Source organism: Dunckerocampus dactyliophorus, chromosome 14, assembly GCF_027744805.1.
Source record: "Dunckerocampus dactyliophorus isolate RoL2022-P2 chromosome 14, RoL_Ddac_1.1, whole genome shotgun sequence".
In the NCBI taxonomy this organism is placed as follows: domain Eukaryota; kingdom Metazoa; phylum Chordata; class Actinopteri; order Syngnathiformes; family Syngnathidae; genus Dunckerocampus; species Dunckerocampus dactyliophorus.
The window spans coordinates 3,787,413-3,801,035 of NC_072832.1; the positions used below are offsets into that span (position 1 = coordinate 3,787,413).

The 13,623-nt window shown below is 41.0% G+C and overlaps 1 protein-coding gene across 6 annotated transcripts in view; it reads right to left on the reverse strand.

The window, feature by feature from the left end:
- sdccag8 (SHH signaling and ciliogenesis regulator sdccag8) overlaps positions 1-10,341 on the reverse strand; it is a 51,234-nt gene extending 40,893 nt beyond the window's left edge. Inside the window, exons 1-13 of one of the 6 annotated variants that reach the window (XM_054799322.1) lie at positions 10,100-10,341; positions 9,497-9,661; positions 8,771-8,838; positions 8,602-8,673; positions 8,416-8,523; positions 6,999-7,082; positions 6,452-6,516; positions 6,162-6,362; positions 5,930-6,068; positions 5,693-5,845; positions 5,397-5,531; positions 3,606-3,722; positions 1,402-1,544 (exon numbers count right to left, since the gene is read on the reverse strand). In XM_054799322.1, the coding sequence (XP_054655297.1) occupies positions 1,402-1,544; positions 3,606-3,722; positions 5,397-5,531; positions 5,693-5,845; positions 5,930-6,068; positions 6,162-6,362; positions 6,452-6,516; positions 6,999-7,082; positions 8,416-8,523; positions 8,602-8,673; positions 8,771-8,838; positions 9,497-9,661; positions 10,100-10,169 (1,520 nt within the window). In that variant the 5' untranslated portion in view covers positions 10,170-10,341. Of the gene's footprint in view, positions 1-1,401; positions 1,545-3,605; positions 3,723-5,396; positions 5,532-5,692; positions 5,846-5,929; positions 6,069-6,161; positions 6,363-6,451; positions 6,517-6,998; positions 7,083-7,153; positions 8,393-8,415; positions 8,524-8,601; positions 8,674-8,770; positions 8,839-9,064; positions 9,111-9,220; positions 9,662-10,099 lie in introns of those variants that run through there. The other 5 variants (XM_054799323.1, XM_054799325.1, XM_054799326.1 and 2 more) reach the window with 5 other exon arrangements.
- Between the last annotated feature and the right edge of the window lie 3,282 nt (positions 10,342-13,623).

The window sequence follows — 13,623 nt, forward strand, 5'->3', positions numbered from 1 at the left end:
AATCACAGGGATTGCTGACAGCTAAGTGCGTGGCCACCATTAATATCAAACACATTACGTGGTAAAATTAGCAGCAAGGACAGTAAACATAACAATAAGCAAATCAATATAATGATCGGCATGTGAATGAGGTATGTTCAAACTATTTGAGTCTTTTGCCCTTTAGTAACAACCAATCACAGGTTTTAGAAGACAGCTTCAGAGTGTTTAGGCGAAGACTGTAAAAAGCTTTGAGGGCCCCAGAACCATTTGACCTGAAGCCTCACAAGATACGTGACGTCTCGGGGGATTTGGGATAGATGGGCCAGTGAAGTTGTAAGTTCAAAGTTTTGCCGTATTACAGATAAGTTCGCCAGCGACGACATAAGCTCCTCAGTGAGGGAAAAATATGAGAAGTAGCTTTTCAATGCTAATGACCAAAAATTGAATTAGCATAGCCACATCCTCAGCCAAGTTAACAGCTGTCAAACATCAAGCGTGCATCTGCGGCATGATGAAACTACACGCACACACACGTGCGCGTATGACAGTTTGGGCCAGTGGCTTCTCTTGTCTAGCTCGGTGTCTGTGTGCTTCTGCACAACTGGTTACAAAATACACACTTTGACACACATGACAGCAGAGTGTTGGCGCTGGCCAGGTGACATGTACACACTTAAACACAGATCAGAGCGGACACACACACACACACACACAACCCGGAGCACCACAGGGCTCCGCCGCCACATCTGTGCCCATCTCAAACATCTCGGCTGCAGGCAGCGGGGGTGATGGAGCGCACCGGTAGGCTGGCACAGGCCGGTGTGTACAGGGTCAGTACCGGCCAGCAGATGACAGGAGGGACAGAGGGAAGTATTTCGAGAGGAGGCAAGATGGATAGACACTTGGACAGAATGGATGTAGAAAGGACATAAGATGGACGTAAGAGGGGAGCCGGTAGCGCCTGTTGGGAGAACGCTGGCAGGGGGCACTCAGGCCACATTGTCTGTGTGTGTGTGTGTGTGTGTGTGTGTATGTGTATGTACGGGACAGGAGAAAGGTTCAAGTACCAGTTTGGCTCTGTTGGTGCTGGGCATAGGCCCGGTGCCACAGAACAGCTAGAGTGTATGTGTGTGTGTGTGTGTGTGTGTGTGTGCATGCATATTATGTTGTGGCATGCCTAACAGGATTATAGGTGACCCGGTGGGGTCCAGTTGGTCCTGGGACCAAGACACAGCAGTGCCCGAGTGTGTTCATGTGTGTGTGGTTTGTTTAATAGGATTAGCAGCTACCTGGTGTTGTACAGTTGGTGTGCTGGTCTGAACTGGACCGGACTGGCCTGAGCTGAGCTGGGCTCAGGCTGGGCCGGGCAGAGGGATGCGCTGCGAGTGTGTTGGCATGCATAATAGGATTAGGTACTACCTGGTGAGGTGCAGTTGGCGCTGGGCATTTGCCAGCTGTTCTGCCAGGCTCAGGGCTTCAGCCTGCCATTGGCTCCCGTCCTTTTGGACCGCCTCCAGACGCTGTCGACAGCCAACCAGCTCTGAGCTCAGCTTTTCCACTTCCTGTCCCACCGAGACGTATGGGGAGAGGAAAGAGGGGTACGTGAGGACAGAACAAGCCGATCCGTGCAATCAAACAAAGCAGTTGAACATTAAATAACCTCTTAAGTAGAGCAAGAAAGTCCTAGTCGATACAAAAGCTGTGAAATGTTGCTTTAAAAAAAAAAAAAAAAGTTTTTACTAAGAGCATAGTGGCCCTTAATTTAAAATTTTAGGAGCACGAGCAGAAATGTAGGGGTGCACACCGAAATTGACTTGCAAAATAAATAGTCATCCCTCGTTTGCCAGGGTTAATTGGTTCCAGACCAGACTGCTTTAAGTGAATTTCCATGAACTTATGCACAGGCTACGGGATCACTGCAGGGACACAAGAGACGGCTGCCGCTTTCAACATAGCATGCTAACTATTTAGCCTCCAATTTATTTACTCTAAACTACATAAAGGGTTTTAAACAAAGTGGGGAAGAAGGACAACGTAAGACGCCAAAAACTTACCACTTCCACACAAAATGAGAGGTGAACTATTTTCACTCTGTCGGACATGCCATGGCTGACTACATGCAGTGTGAAGGTAATGTAATCTAATGACATGTAACATTCCTGGCGCCTACTGGCCAGAATACTACATATAACTTGTTTTTCACTAATAATAGTCAACCACAAAACAGTGGTCATTTATTAATTAGTTATTGAAAAAACAGACAGACTGAGGGAGCGATGTTCGAACTACGATGTAGCGAGGGACGACTGTATTCACATTTCCTCTCATTTTCACTGTATTACTGATAAATGTTGGAACAATAAATGGCAACTGTCTTCTCTCACCACCGTGTTTCTGTCCCTAGCCTCTGGAAGGCCTCTTTGGTGACATCATATACACCTTAAAATGAAATCACATCATGGGATGTGCAAAACAGTCATGTGTACAACAGTCACCTTATTACTCCTTCAATATTTACTGTAGGCAAGAGACCCCCGGCCTGTTGTCACACCTAACAGCTTAATCACCATCATTATCATCATAGCTTGAGTTCAAACATAGTTTGAGTTCAAACAGGAATTCCCAACCAACAGCCCAGCACAGGGCTTTACTAGAATTTTCAGAAGCAATGATAAAAAATACAAAAAGACAGTATAAATTCAGTGTACATGTTTATGAGCGCAGGTGTATCCAACTTCCAGCACTATGAAATCTACTTTGACAAAAAGAAAGGAGATGTGAGCTATTTGTGTTTTATGTGCGTGGCAACATTTAATTTGTACAAAGCAGATCTTCACTTAAACAGTGTGCTCATTTGTCATTAAATACAAGCATCAAGTCTGAATTGAATAATACAATGTAATAATTCTCACGAGCTACCTGTTGGAGACCACTGTGATAGCATCACTATCTTAAAGCTGGATACACTACGTGTTTATGTTAAACAACTTTGACACACAACTACTGTTTTGAAGAGAAGATATTATTATTATTATAATGATAACAAAACAGCAAGGTTGTTAAGTGACACTTTAAAATGGTAAGTTAGTACGTACCCCATGAATGTGATAACCACTTATAGCTTCCCCATGGGACAAAAACGAGCTCCACGCTAACTACATTGCTTAAATGCTTCCAAGACAAAATGTCACTGTGCTAAAAAAAAATGTCACATTTGGAGTCAGAAGACCAAAGGCTATGCGGAAAACTAGCTAGCTAGCTGCCGTCATTGAGGCAGAGTGAGTGCGTGGCAAAATGTGCAAACAAAGATGCCAGAAAAGTGGAACAGCAATGAGATTGAAAAGTGAGCAACCATACACGCTGGCATCAATAGGATTACCCTGTCACAAGCTGTCGTAAGTTGACTCCACATTTTATACTCTATTTTTCATTCTCATGGTAATAAGGGTCAAATTGCATCCTTGCAATTTGCAATTTAGTACGGGACGTGCACTTTTATCTGGTCGCACATGCGTGAGCAGATGAAAATCTTAATCGCAATGTCTCCAATTTAGTCACAGTCTAGAGCCCTGTAAAGTGGTCTAAAAATAATTGTAGCTCACTGGCTTAATGTAGATTTATACCTGTGTAGCTTTTTCCAGCTGCCTGCTGGTTTTGGACTTGAGGTCTTGGAGTTCTCGCTCTGCCTCCTCCTTCTTCAGTCGGGCACCGCTGAGCTGATACCGCACGTCGGCGCAAACCTACAGAGGACAATCGGGTCACAATTAAAAACTCATTAAAGCCACGTCTTCATTTGCTGCTCCAATATGTCTTTTAGAACCTCGTCTCTTACACAGTTCCAGGCTAAAAGAAACGGATTACGTAGTCAAAAAAATGACATGTAATGTAAAAATTATGTAATTGATGATTTAACTCATAATATTATTAGAAAACACAAATAACCCATATGTGCTTCAGGCTAAAAATGCATTTTAGAAAATGTCTGTCCCTACTTTGCATTAATTTGCATTTGCATTAATTAAGCAAATTCTAAAAAATATATATATATATATATAAAACTTTCACTGATGTAAATTACCTTAAATTAAATGTATATGTATATCTTCCTTGCACTTGATGAATCAACAGAAGTGAAAGGGACTTCTTTTAAATTGGCCTTTTACAGTAGCTATATTGCAGAAAAAGAGCATAGTTTTGCTGCCATCCAGTGGACGTATACAGTACTACAATTAAGACGGCCTATACTGATGCTGTGATCCAAAGTAGTCAATCACATTAAAAAACAGGGGCCTCATCTATAAAAATGTGCATGGAATCCTGACTAAAAGTCTCCGTACATCAGAAACCCAAAATGTGCGTACGGACAAAAAATATTCAGTGTTATAAAAAGGGCCGTACGCACACATTCACACAATTTTTGGCTTATAGATTCCACCTTGAGTAGAAGTGTGCGTACACAACTCTGACTCAAGTTAAGCTCTTTCCACGCCTCACAAAAAACATTTAACGTTATGATGACATTAACACCATCAAAATATTAGGTACATACTGTATATTAGAATTATTTTATGAGGAACTTATGTGTATTAGTTCAAAGCACAACAAAACAAAACCCCATCATTTGTGGAAAAGGAAATTCACACACGGACCAGACACTATCCACACAAATAAAGACCGTGGAAAGACCAATAAATGTTGCTATTGATGATATACTTGACATGTGCGACAAAGAACTGTCTTATTTTTGAATAAATTGTCCAAAGAAAGGACAGCAACGGAGCACTGGGGACATGCTGTATTAGCTCTGTGTCTTATAAACTTAAACCCTACAGAATTACTTAATTGACAGTTTGACGTTTGCTATGATTATCATTAACCGAACACATCCTATTCTCATGATTATAAAATATATAAAACTATGAAATAGTCAATTCCTGCGTTGTGTTTTTCATGTATCTTTTAGTCCGGATACGACACTCATGCGTAATGGTGTTTACGATACTTTGGGACTGCTACCAAGGCTATCAATCTATTTGCAGTCACCATACTGTATGTTGACCAGCATAGACAATACAGGATATTACATTTGATTGACAAATGATATCCGTCAGTGTCATGTAAAATGTCAACACTTGCCACAAATGTTTTAAAGTCAATAACGGCATGATGTTTTCATGCAATGATGGATAAACGTGTATTGGCTTCCACATGTTTATTTCTAACATCTGACACTGTGTGTCGGCTTTTTGCCACGGCTCCAAACAGTGCCTACGCCAGCTACAAAAGGTGCCCTACTGGTGCGCACTCTGACGTCAGGATGTATTTTGTACTTTGCATGGAAAACGTCGCACGCAACTTTTTCGACCCTGTTTTTTGCGAATGCAAGCTTTACAGAGGAGACCCCAGGTCTGTACCTTGGTGTTGTCTTTTTCCACACTCGCAAGTTTGCGCTGTGTATCTTCCAGCTGATTGGTCAGCGAGCTCTTGTCTGCATGGAGTCTGTCCAGCTGGCCCTCCAGCTCTGCTGCACGCTGGGACAACCAGGCCACCTAATAAGGACACGTGAGCTATATTGATAATTATGTACTGGATCACAATAGCAAATGCAGGTGTAATAACAATCATAATCACAACAATAACATGTGTATGAGTGTAGTATTAACATGTTATTATAGTCATGTGTACACAACAGTACACAAGTTGCTTTTACTGTATTTGCCAGCTCCTCTTTCTGTCTGCGACACTCGTTGCGTCCCTCCTCTCGGGCTTCGGCCAGTCTCTCCTGCAAAACCTGTGCATCTCGCTCTCGCTGCGCCGTCTGCCGAACCAGCTCCCGGGACAGCTGCTGGCACTGCACCTCCACCTGCACAACCACACACAAAGATTCAGCTTGCTGGCCATGCAGCTGAGTGGACGAGTTGGCGTCAAGAACTGCTAATAATCTGACCTCAGCTTTGTGCAGGCTGGCTTCCTCGGCCACCTCCACGGCGTGTTTGACCTGCAGACAAGCCGACCACTCCCTGTGCTGCACTTCCTGCCGAGCTGCCCGTGCGGCGCTCAGAGCTACCAGCAGCTCGTCGCGCTCCCTGCGAGTAAGCATGCATGTGATTTTTAAAAAACAAAAAAAAACTAAGAAAAACACAAGGCTGTCCTGTACTTCCTGTACTTCCTCCACTTACTTGGTAAGTCTATCTAGAGCCTGGACGTGCACATTGGTGGGCGCCCCGGCCAAGACCGCCTCCTGCTGCGCACACTTCAGACACAAGCCGGCCACACGGGGCGCCCCGTTAGCTCGCTGCGCATCCACCGTCTCCTTCTCGCTACGTCTGAGACGGGCCATGACATCGTTGCACTCCTCCTGACTGAGCGACAAGTCCCTCCTGGTGGTAGAAGCAATGGAAGATAATACAGGTAAGTCTGGAGGAGATGTCTCAAGGTTTAAGGGAAGTATAAAAAGAGAGAGGCTGACCTCAGGGAGATGACCTGATCCTCCAACGTTTCCATCTGAGCCTGATGCATGCCCTTCAACTGTTCCTAAAAAAAGTTAAAAAATCATCATATTTAGTCAGTGAATAGCTGCATTTGGTCAAAATCCAGCAGCTTTATCTACCTCTGCATGCGCTTTAAAATGATGGTTGCACTAGTACTAGCAACTCAGCCGTTGATGTGAAACACATGCATGTTGCATGTGTTTTCAGCCATGTTTTCATTTCCAATTTCTCACTCCAAATTATTATTAAAAAGTTTTAAAAATATTACCGTAAAATGTCAGAAATAACAACCTCTCTCCAATTATTGCCTTCTTCCAATCCATCTTATCCTCTTTGCATTCAGATATATTAACCACCAGCTATAATCACAGCATTTACAGTAATGGCATGCTTTGATAAATGTTCCCAGAAATGTATATATCCCTGTTATGGCCGATAAGTGTCTAACATCAAGATTTTTTTTATGCAAACACACAAAAGTATACAGTATATAAAGTATATGACTTCTTTGGGATGGAGACAAACCAGCTCATGTTTCCATGCGGCGTGTTCCCCTCTCTGTGCATCAAGCGAGGTTGCGTGACTGTCTCCTGTCACACATTCATTCTCCTGAAAATAAAAAAAAAAATCACTAAATAAATAATTACCATCAAGTTACATGACGACTTCAGATAGATTACTTTAGCAAAGATCATGCAGTGCACAGTTGGCCACCAGAGGGCGCCTCCACCTGTTGGTGACAATGACCCGTAGCTGGTTTATCGGCTAGAGGTGGCCAACCGTTTTCCAGTGAGAGCCGCATGGTGAAAAATGAAAGGATGCAAGGGCCACTTTGATATTTTGTAAAGCAACACATGTAGATATGCTGAGAGGTTATTTGTATTTCTAGCAAAAAACTGCATCTCAGCTTTGCCATACAGGTAAAAAAGCCTACCAGTATCAACGTCAGTTTTTTCACCCCATTTTTGCTGTTATTTATTTTTTTTTACTCTCAAATATTTGAACTTTCTTCTTAAGTAATCTTCATAAAACGTCTTTGTGTAATATTTTCATTTATTCCTATAATATTTTGACTTTATTCCCATATTCTAACTTTTTCACAGTGTACTTTTTCAAAAATGAGAACTTTAGTTTTTGTTCGTTTCTCAAAATATTACAACTTTAAAAAAATAATAACATATTTTTCCTTTAATAGTTCAACTCAATGCTACTAACATTATTATTCCTCATAATATTCTGACTTTATTGTCCTAAACTTGCAACTTTCTTTCTCGTTAGAATACGACTTTTTTTTTTGTTTGTTTTCCTATTTCAACTTTCGTCTTGTAATATTATGACATTATTCCATATTATTGCGACTTTATTCCCATACTATACGTAACTTTCCTCCCAATTAATGTTCAAATAATTACAACTTTATTCTCTTTTGTTTCACATATTACAACTTAAAAAATAAACTTTTTTTAATTTAATATTTCAACTTTATGCCACTAAAATGACGTAAAAATTTTCCTCATGATGACGTTATTCTCGTAAAACTATAACTTTTTCTCCTTATTTACAACTTTATTCTTTATTATTTAGCTTTATTCTCATAAAATGGCTGCTGACTTTTCCAATTTTGCTGCTGCTGTTGTTTTTAGTTATCTTGTTAAATTAGAATGTGTCGCGGGCCAACAAAAAACAGCAATGAGCCACAAATGTCCCCTGGGGCCGGGCTTCAGACACCCCTGCTTCAGTCAAATTTCCCAAATGATGCTCTTCTTGTCAATTATGGTCCAATAGGTTGGAGAAAGGTGACTTTTTTTCTGTGTGTTTTTAGTATGATGATATTGTTTCCTCGTCTAGCTCCAATTTTACCAATGCCTAGCTGGATGTAATAAATACTTCAATGGGATAAAGATTGTAACATATTTGCACATGAAATTTTGACAGACTTTACCGTGCGTCCCTTCAGAGAGGCGGCATGTTTGGCTTTAAGCTCGGACCACAGTTTCTCATTCTCCACCACCACCACTCGGATCCTCTGTTTGAGGCCCTGTTGCTCTTCCTGTCACACGAACCACAGATAAAGACTCAAATGGCTGTGTGCAAAAAAGACGGCCGTATAGAAGACTGGCATACAAACCTTGCAGAATTGAACTTCTGCCTCCAGGTGTTTGATGTAGTCAGACTGGTTGTGAGTGACTGGGACCAAGTCCTGTCAGTCACAAGTGTGTTGTAAAAAAAATATTCACTGATGACACAGCAAATGCACTGTATGTCAGTCATATGGAGTTGTGACGTGTTTGGTGTACCTTGGATGAAGAGAGAGGAGCAGGTATCTCCATGCCCTGCTTCAGTAGGAGGCTTTTTAGTTGATTGACTGTAAGCAAACACAGACACACACACACACACACACTACTGATACTCGTAGTAAACTTACTGCCCACAGTGGAGGTCCCTCAAGACCTGAGGTCGTACAATTGAGAATTCAAGCAATGTTTTGGTGTAAAAATATGCCTAAAGTCACATCTAGTTCCACATCTAGCTCCATTAGTGGCAGGATGATACATCCAAAGTGTGTGAAGGAGAGGTATTGCAGGTCTTACCTTCCTACAGCTGTCAGACTCCACAACAAAAACTGCTCCAAAAATCCTGGACATTAACCGTGCAATAATCATGCAATAATCCATGCCATAAACCGTGCAATAAACCAATATGTACACAGCTGTAAATTGTGTATATAACTTTTTGAGTTGTATTACCTTGATTTTTGCACTTTCTCTGCTGTTGTGTGCTTTTGTATCTGCTATTGTGTGCTCTTGTACTTTTTGCTTCTGTAAACCTGGAATCCCTTGTGGGACAAATAAAGTCTTGTCTTGTGTCCTGTCTTTTGTCTTGTCATTTTGTTGGTATGTTTTGCTTTTTCTTTGGCTTCTTATGACTTTTTCCATTCCAATAGAAAGATTATTTCTATTTGCATTACTTGAAAATTTGTCCCAGAACTTTACAGGGAGACATTTAAGACAGAAGCACACCACCTGCTTCACTCTGTGTCTTCTGGCTCCACAACACCCTGTCCTTGCCGGGCACAGCGGATGCCGGGAGGCCGCCATCGCCGTGTCTGACCTCTTCCTCCTTGTCGATACCAGGGTTTTGCTGCTGCAGAGCGCTGTTGAGATGCTGCAGGCTTTCACTGACGGGCTCTGTAGACACAGATTTCTATCTTTTATCATTTTTTATTATTATTATTACTAGTAGGAACAGTTTTCAATATGATGCAATGTAGTTACACATCAATGCAAACAACCACAGTAATAAGTTACACGAATACTACGCTGACTAGTTAATGAAGATTATATAGAAGTGGTGTTGCAAGTGTGCCTAATGCTGTGTCCAGTGTATTCAATACTAATAGAGGCGCCAGGGAGCAACTGGTGGCGATTAAGCAACATCTACCTTATCTTATTAAATGTCATGTGGGCACTGAATAGGAGTTATTTTACACTGGTTAAATGTTTAATTAATGCACAAAAGACGCCCATCTGTCTAAAACACCTTAAATTAACATTGTATGCATTCCTGTAACTTGTGGCTAATGCGAGTGCTAATTAGCTTGGTTAGCAAAAGACAAAACGACTCACTCCTTAGCTCTTTTCGGTAAACGACACCCAGTTGCTCCACTTCCTCCTCGTCAGACTCGAACGGTTTCATTTATTAAACTTAACGTGATTCAGTGTGCGTCATCAAAATTATCATCCATTACACATGCCAACTTGGCTGCATTTAACCACTGAGAGCAGCGCGTAACAACTATAAGCCTTTTCGGGTGTGTTACTTTTCGAAACTCTGTCGTACCGAAAAGGCGGTTTCCTATTATGGAATTAGGGTGAGCGATAAACGTCTAGTATGAGATTCAAAGCGAAGCCACCTTCAACAGATGACGCCATACACTGTAAAACACAAGGAATTCTGGGAGGTATAGTCAAACTATGATATAAAAATCATAACTGCGGCCAGCTGCGGTGATGAATATGCTGTATTACAACACAATAAGCTTGACCTGGGGTCACACATACATGTTGATAGAAGATACAAAAAGGAAAACTTCAGTGACGTGCGGTCATGGGAGGCAGGTGTGAAAGAGCCTCACTTGTCATGATGAAAAATGAAAAAAAGAATAATAACGTAAAATTAATTTTACTATTTTTCCATTGAACTGTATTATAAATGTATTTTCTGCATGATACCAATCGTTTTTAACATTTCTTACGTAAAAATCGCAAAATTTGCACATTTACAAGTACAAGTACAAGGAAGAAACCTAAGGTGAGGCCTATGTTGGCTTCTCTGTTGATGCGCAAGCCCCGCCTACTGTCTATGTTCCGTGTACACTGAGCTGGCTCATGGTGCCCATCAGTTTGTCAGCATGTGGCCAATTTTGCAGAAACATTTATTATACACCACGACTTTCTACAGTCCTTATAATGTCTTTCATGTAAGTATGACATCATTAATTTGATCATCAGTCAATAAAATACACAGAAATGTCATACGGGAGGCACTTGCAGTACCGATGAATCCTGAAGGGGTCAGCCGTGCTTGAGCTGGAAGGTGCTTGACACACACTGCTGTCCTCATTTTGAAACTATTGAAATACCACAAACAGCAGTGCCAGCTAGAGCTAGATTTGGAAAGGGGCTCAAACCATGAGTTTCTCTCCTTTTCTGCTTATAACAGCCAAGGACAGAGAAGTTGGTATTCTTTGCATCATGAGATGGTGCATTGTCATGCGTGAAGGTCATTTTGCTACAGAAGGTACGGTTCTTCATATTGTACCATGGAAGAAAGCGGTCAGTCAGAAAGTCTACATGCTTTGCTGAGGTCATTTTCACACCTTCAATGCCCATAAAGGGCCTACTAGCTCCGATCCAAAACATGACTCAGCCACCTGCTTGCTGACTTCACAGCCTTGTTAAGATATGCTGGCCATACCCTGCTTCATCCACCCGGCCCTCATCAGTAAACAGGATTGTTTGAAAATCAATCTTCATGTATTTGTTGGCCTACTGCAACCCTTTCTGTCTATGCAAAACTGCAAGCCTCTGGAGGATCCTGCACCTTGAGGTTCACGGGACTTTAGAGGCACCAGCAGCTTCAAATACCTGTTTGCTGCTTTGCAATGGCCTTTTAGCAGGTGCTCACTTGATTTGATGACATTTGTCTGGCAGAAACCTTTCTCATTACGCCTTTATCAGCACAATCATGACTGTCATCTGAATCAGCCACAGATTTCTTTACCGTACGAACGTTTTTGTGAATTACTGAATGTTTTCATGCCAAGTGTCCAAGGCATTGCAGTATTTGACACTTTTTTGTCAACAGAGAGATCCTTTTTCTTTCCCATATTGCCTGAAACCTGTGGCATGCGTAATAATGTGGAACATCATTTTTAAGTAGTTGTCTTTTAACTGGGCTCACCTGGCAAGCTAGTTATGACAGTTGTCTGACATTGATATCGGCCATCCAAAGAGCCCCAAGACATGGGGCATCAAAAGAGGCAAAAATGCCTCTTTTGATGCCATAGCATGATGCTTTTTTAAGAAACGGAGCGGATGTGTTTTAAGTGACTCACACAATCGAACTGTGCATGACATCACTGTATCATTTTTAAAGTTACGTGAACTTTTGCTTTAGTTTCCACTGAAAAATGTCACAGACCCAAAGGGGAAACTCATGTGACACATCAGCAAACGTTGCCAGGTTATCTTCGACCAGCTTTTGCTGCCGTTTACAAAAACCAAAATGCTGACACACAAAGGTAACCATGGCGACGCCCTCATCCTATTGCACAAATGGCAACTGCCTGCGCTGTACTTTTGATTTTTGCATCATTTAGGTCTTGAAAAGAAGAAAGAGTGAGTCAGGACCTGGCGGGTTCATTCATTTACCGACATTGTGTTGCAATCGAGATTTGACATTTTCATTGAATTTTTACTGACAGCTTAAACACAGCGTTTGCACCAGATTTCAGTGTGCTGTGTGCAGTGAGCTGAAAAGCTGAAAAGCTGAAAAGCTGAAAAGCTGAGGACCTCAGCATAAATATGGTATGAAATGTACATACTCGATACTATAGCATTACAGATATTAATAATATAATAAGGGCACTATAAATATTTCAGTGCAGATGACAATGATCATTGCTACAATTGAATGTAATACCAACAAGGGTGATTCTGCCCAAATGGCTGTCATTGGCTAGCAGAGGCCTCACCGCACTGTAACTTCACGACTGTCGTTTTGCACCACAAATCTAGCCCGCTCGGATGAGATTTAAGGCAACTTGAACAGGATTTCAATGAGTGCCCTATGAAAGATTAAAGGGGACAAAATGTCCCAATAAAGTACTTCTGGACCGAACAAAGAAAAATGGTTTGGTGTGTCACTGTGCTGCATTTTGTTGACTCAGTACTGTATAATATTGACTACAGCGCAATAAATCCCTTAAATCAGGAGTGTCCAACCTTTTTTCACCGAGGGCCACATACTGAAACATGAAAGAATGCAAGGGCCACTTTGATAATTTGTAAATGCGAACAAGTGATTTATATTTCAGCTTTGTGATATAGATGAAAAAGCCTTTTATCGACTTTGCTCTTTTTGCCCCCATTTCTGCTGGTTTTTTTTGTTACATTTTCCAAATATTTCAACATAGTTTTTGTAAATGTTCTTCAAGTATGACTTGATTCCCATAATATTTGTACTTCATGCTCCACTGTATTTCTCAACTTGACTTTTTTCCCCGCATCCTAAATTTCCAAAAATGCAATTGTTTTGTTTTTCATAACATTACAACTTTACAAAACATGTCTCTTTTCTTATATATTTCAACATTATGCTACTAAAATGATATTTTTCCTCATAATTTTACCTTATTGTTGTAAAATTATAACTTTTTTTCTCTTCATATTTTTACTTTATTCATGTAGAATTACTGCTGATTTTTAAAAAATGTTTTTTTACACTTCTTGTTAAATTATACTTTTTAGAATGTGCCGCAACAACCCTGCCTTAAACATTAGGTGTGTTTCTCTTCTAAAAAACACTATACTAGTTGTACACCCCTGCAAACCACAAAATAAAAATCATGTTAAATGTTATTAATATT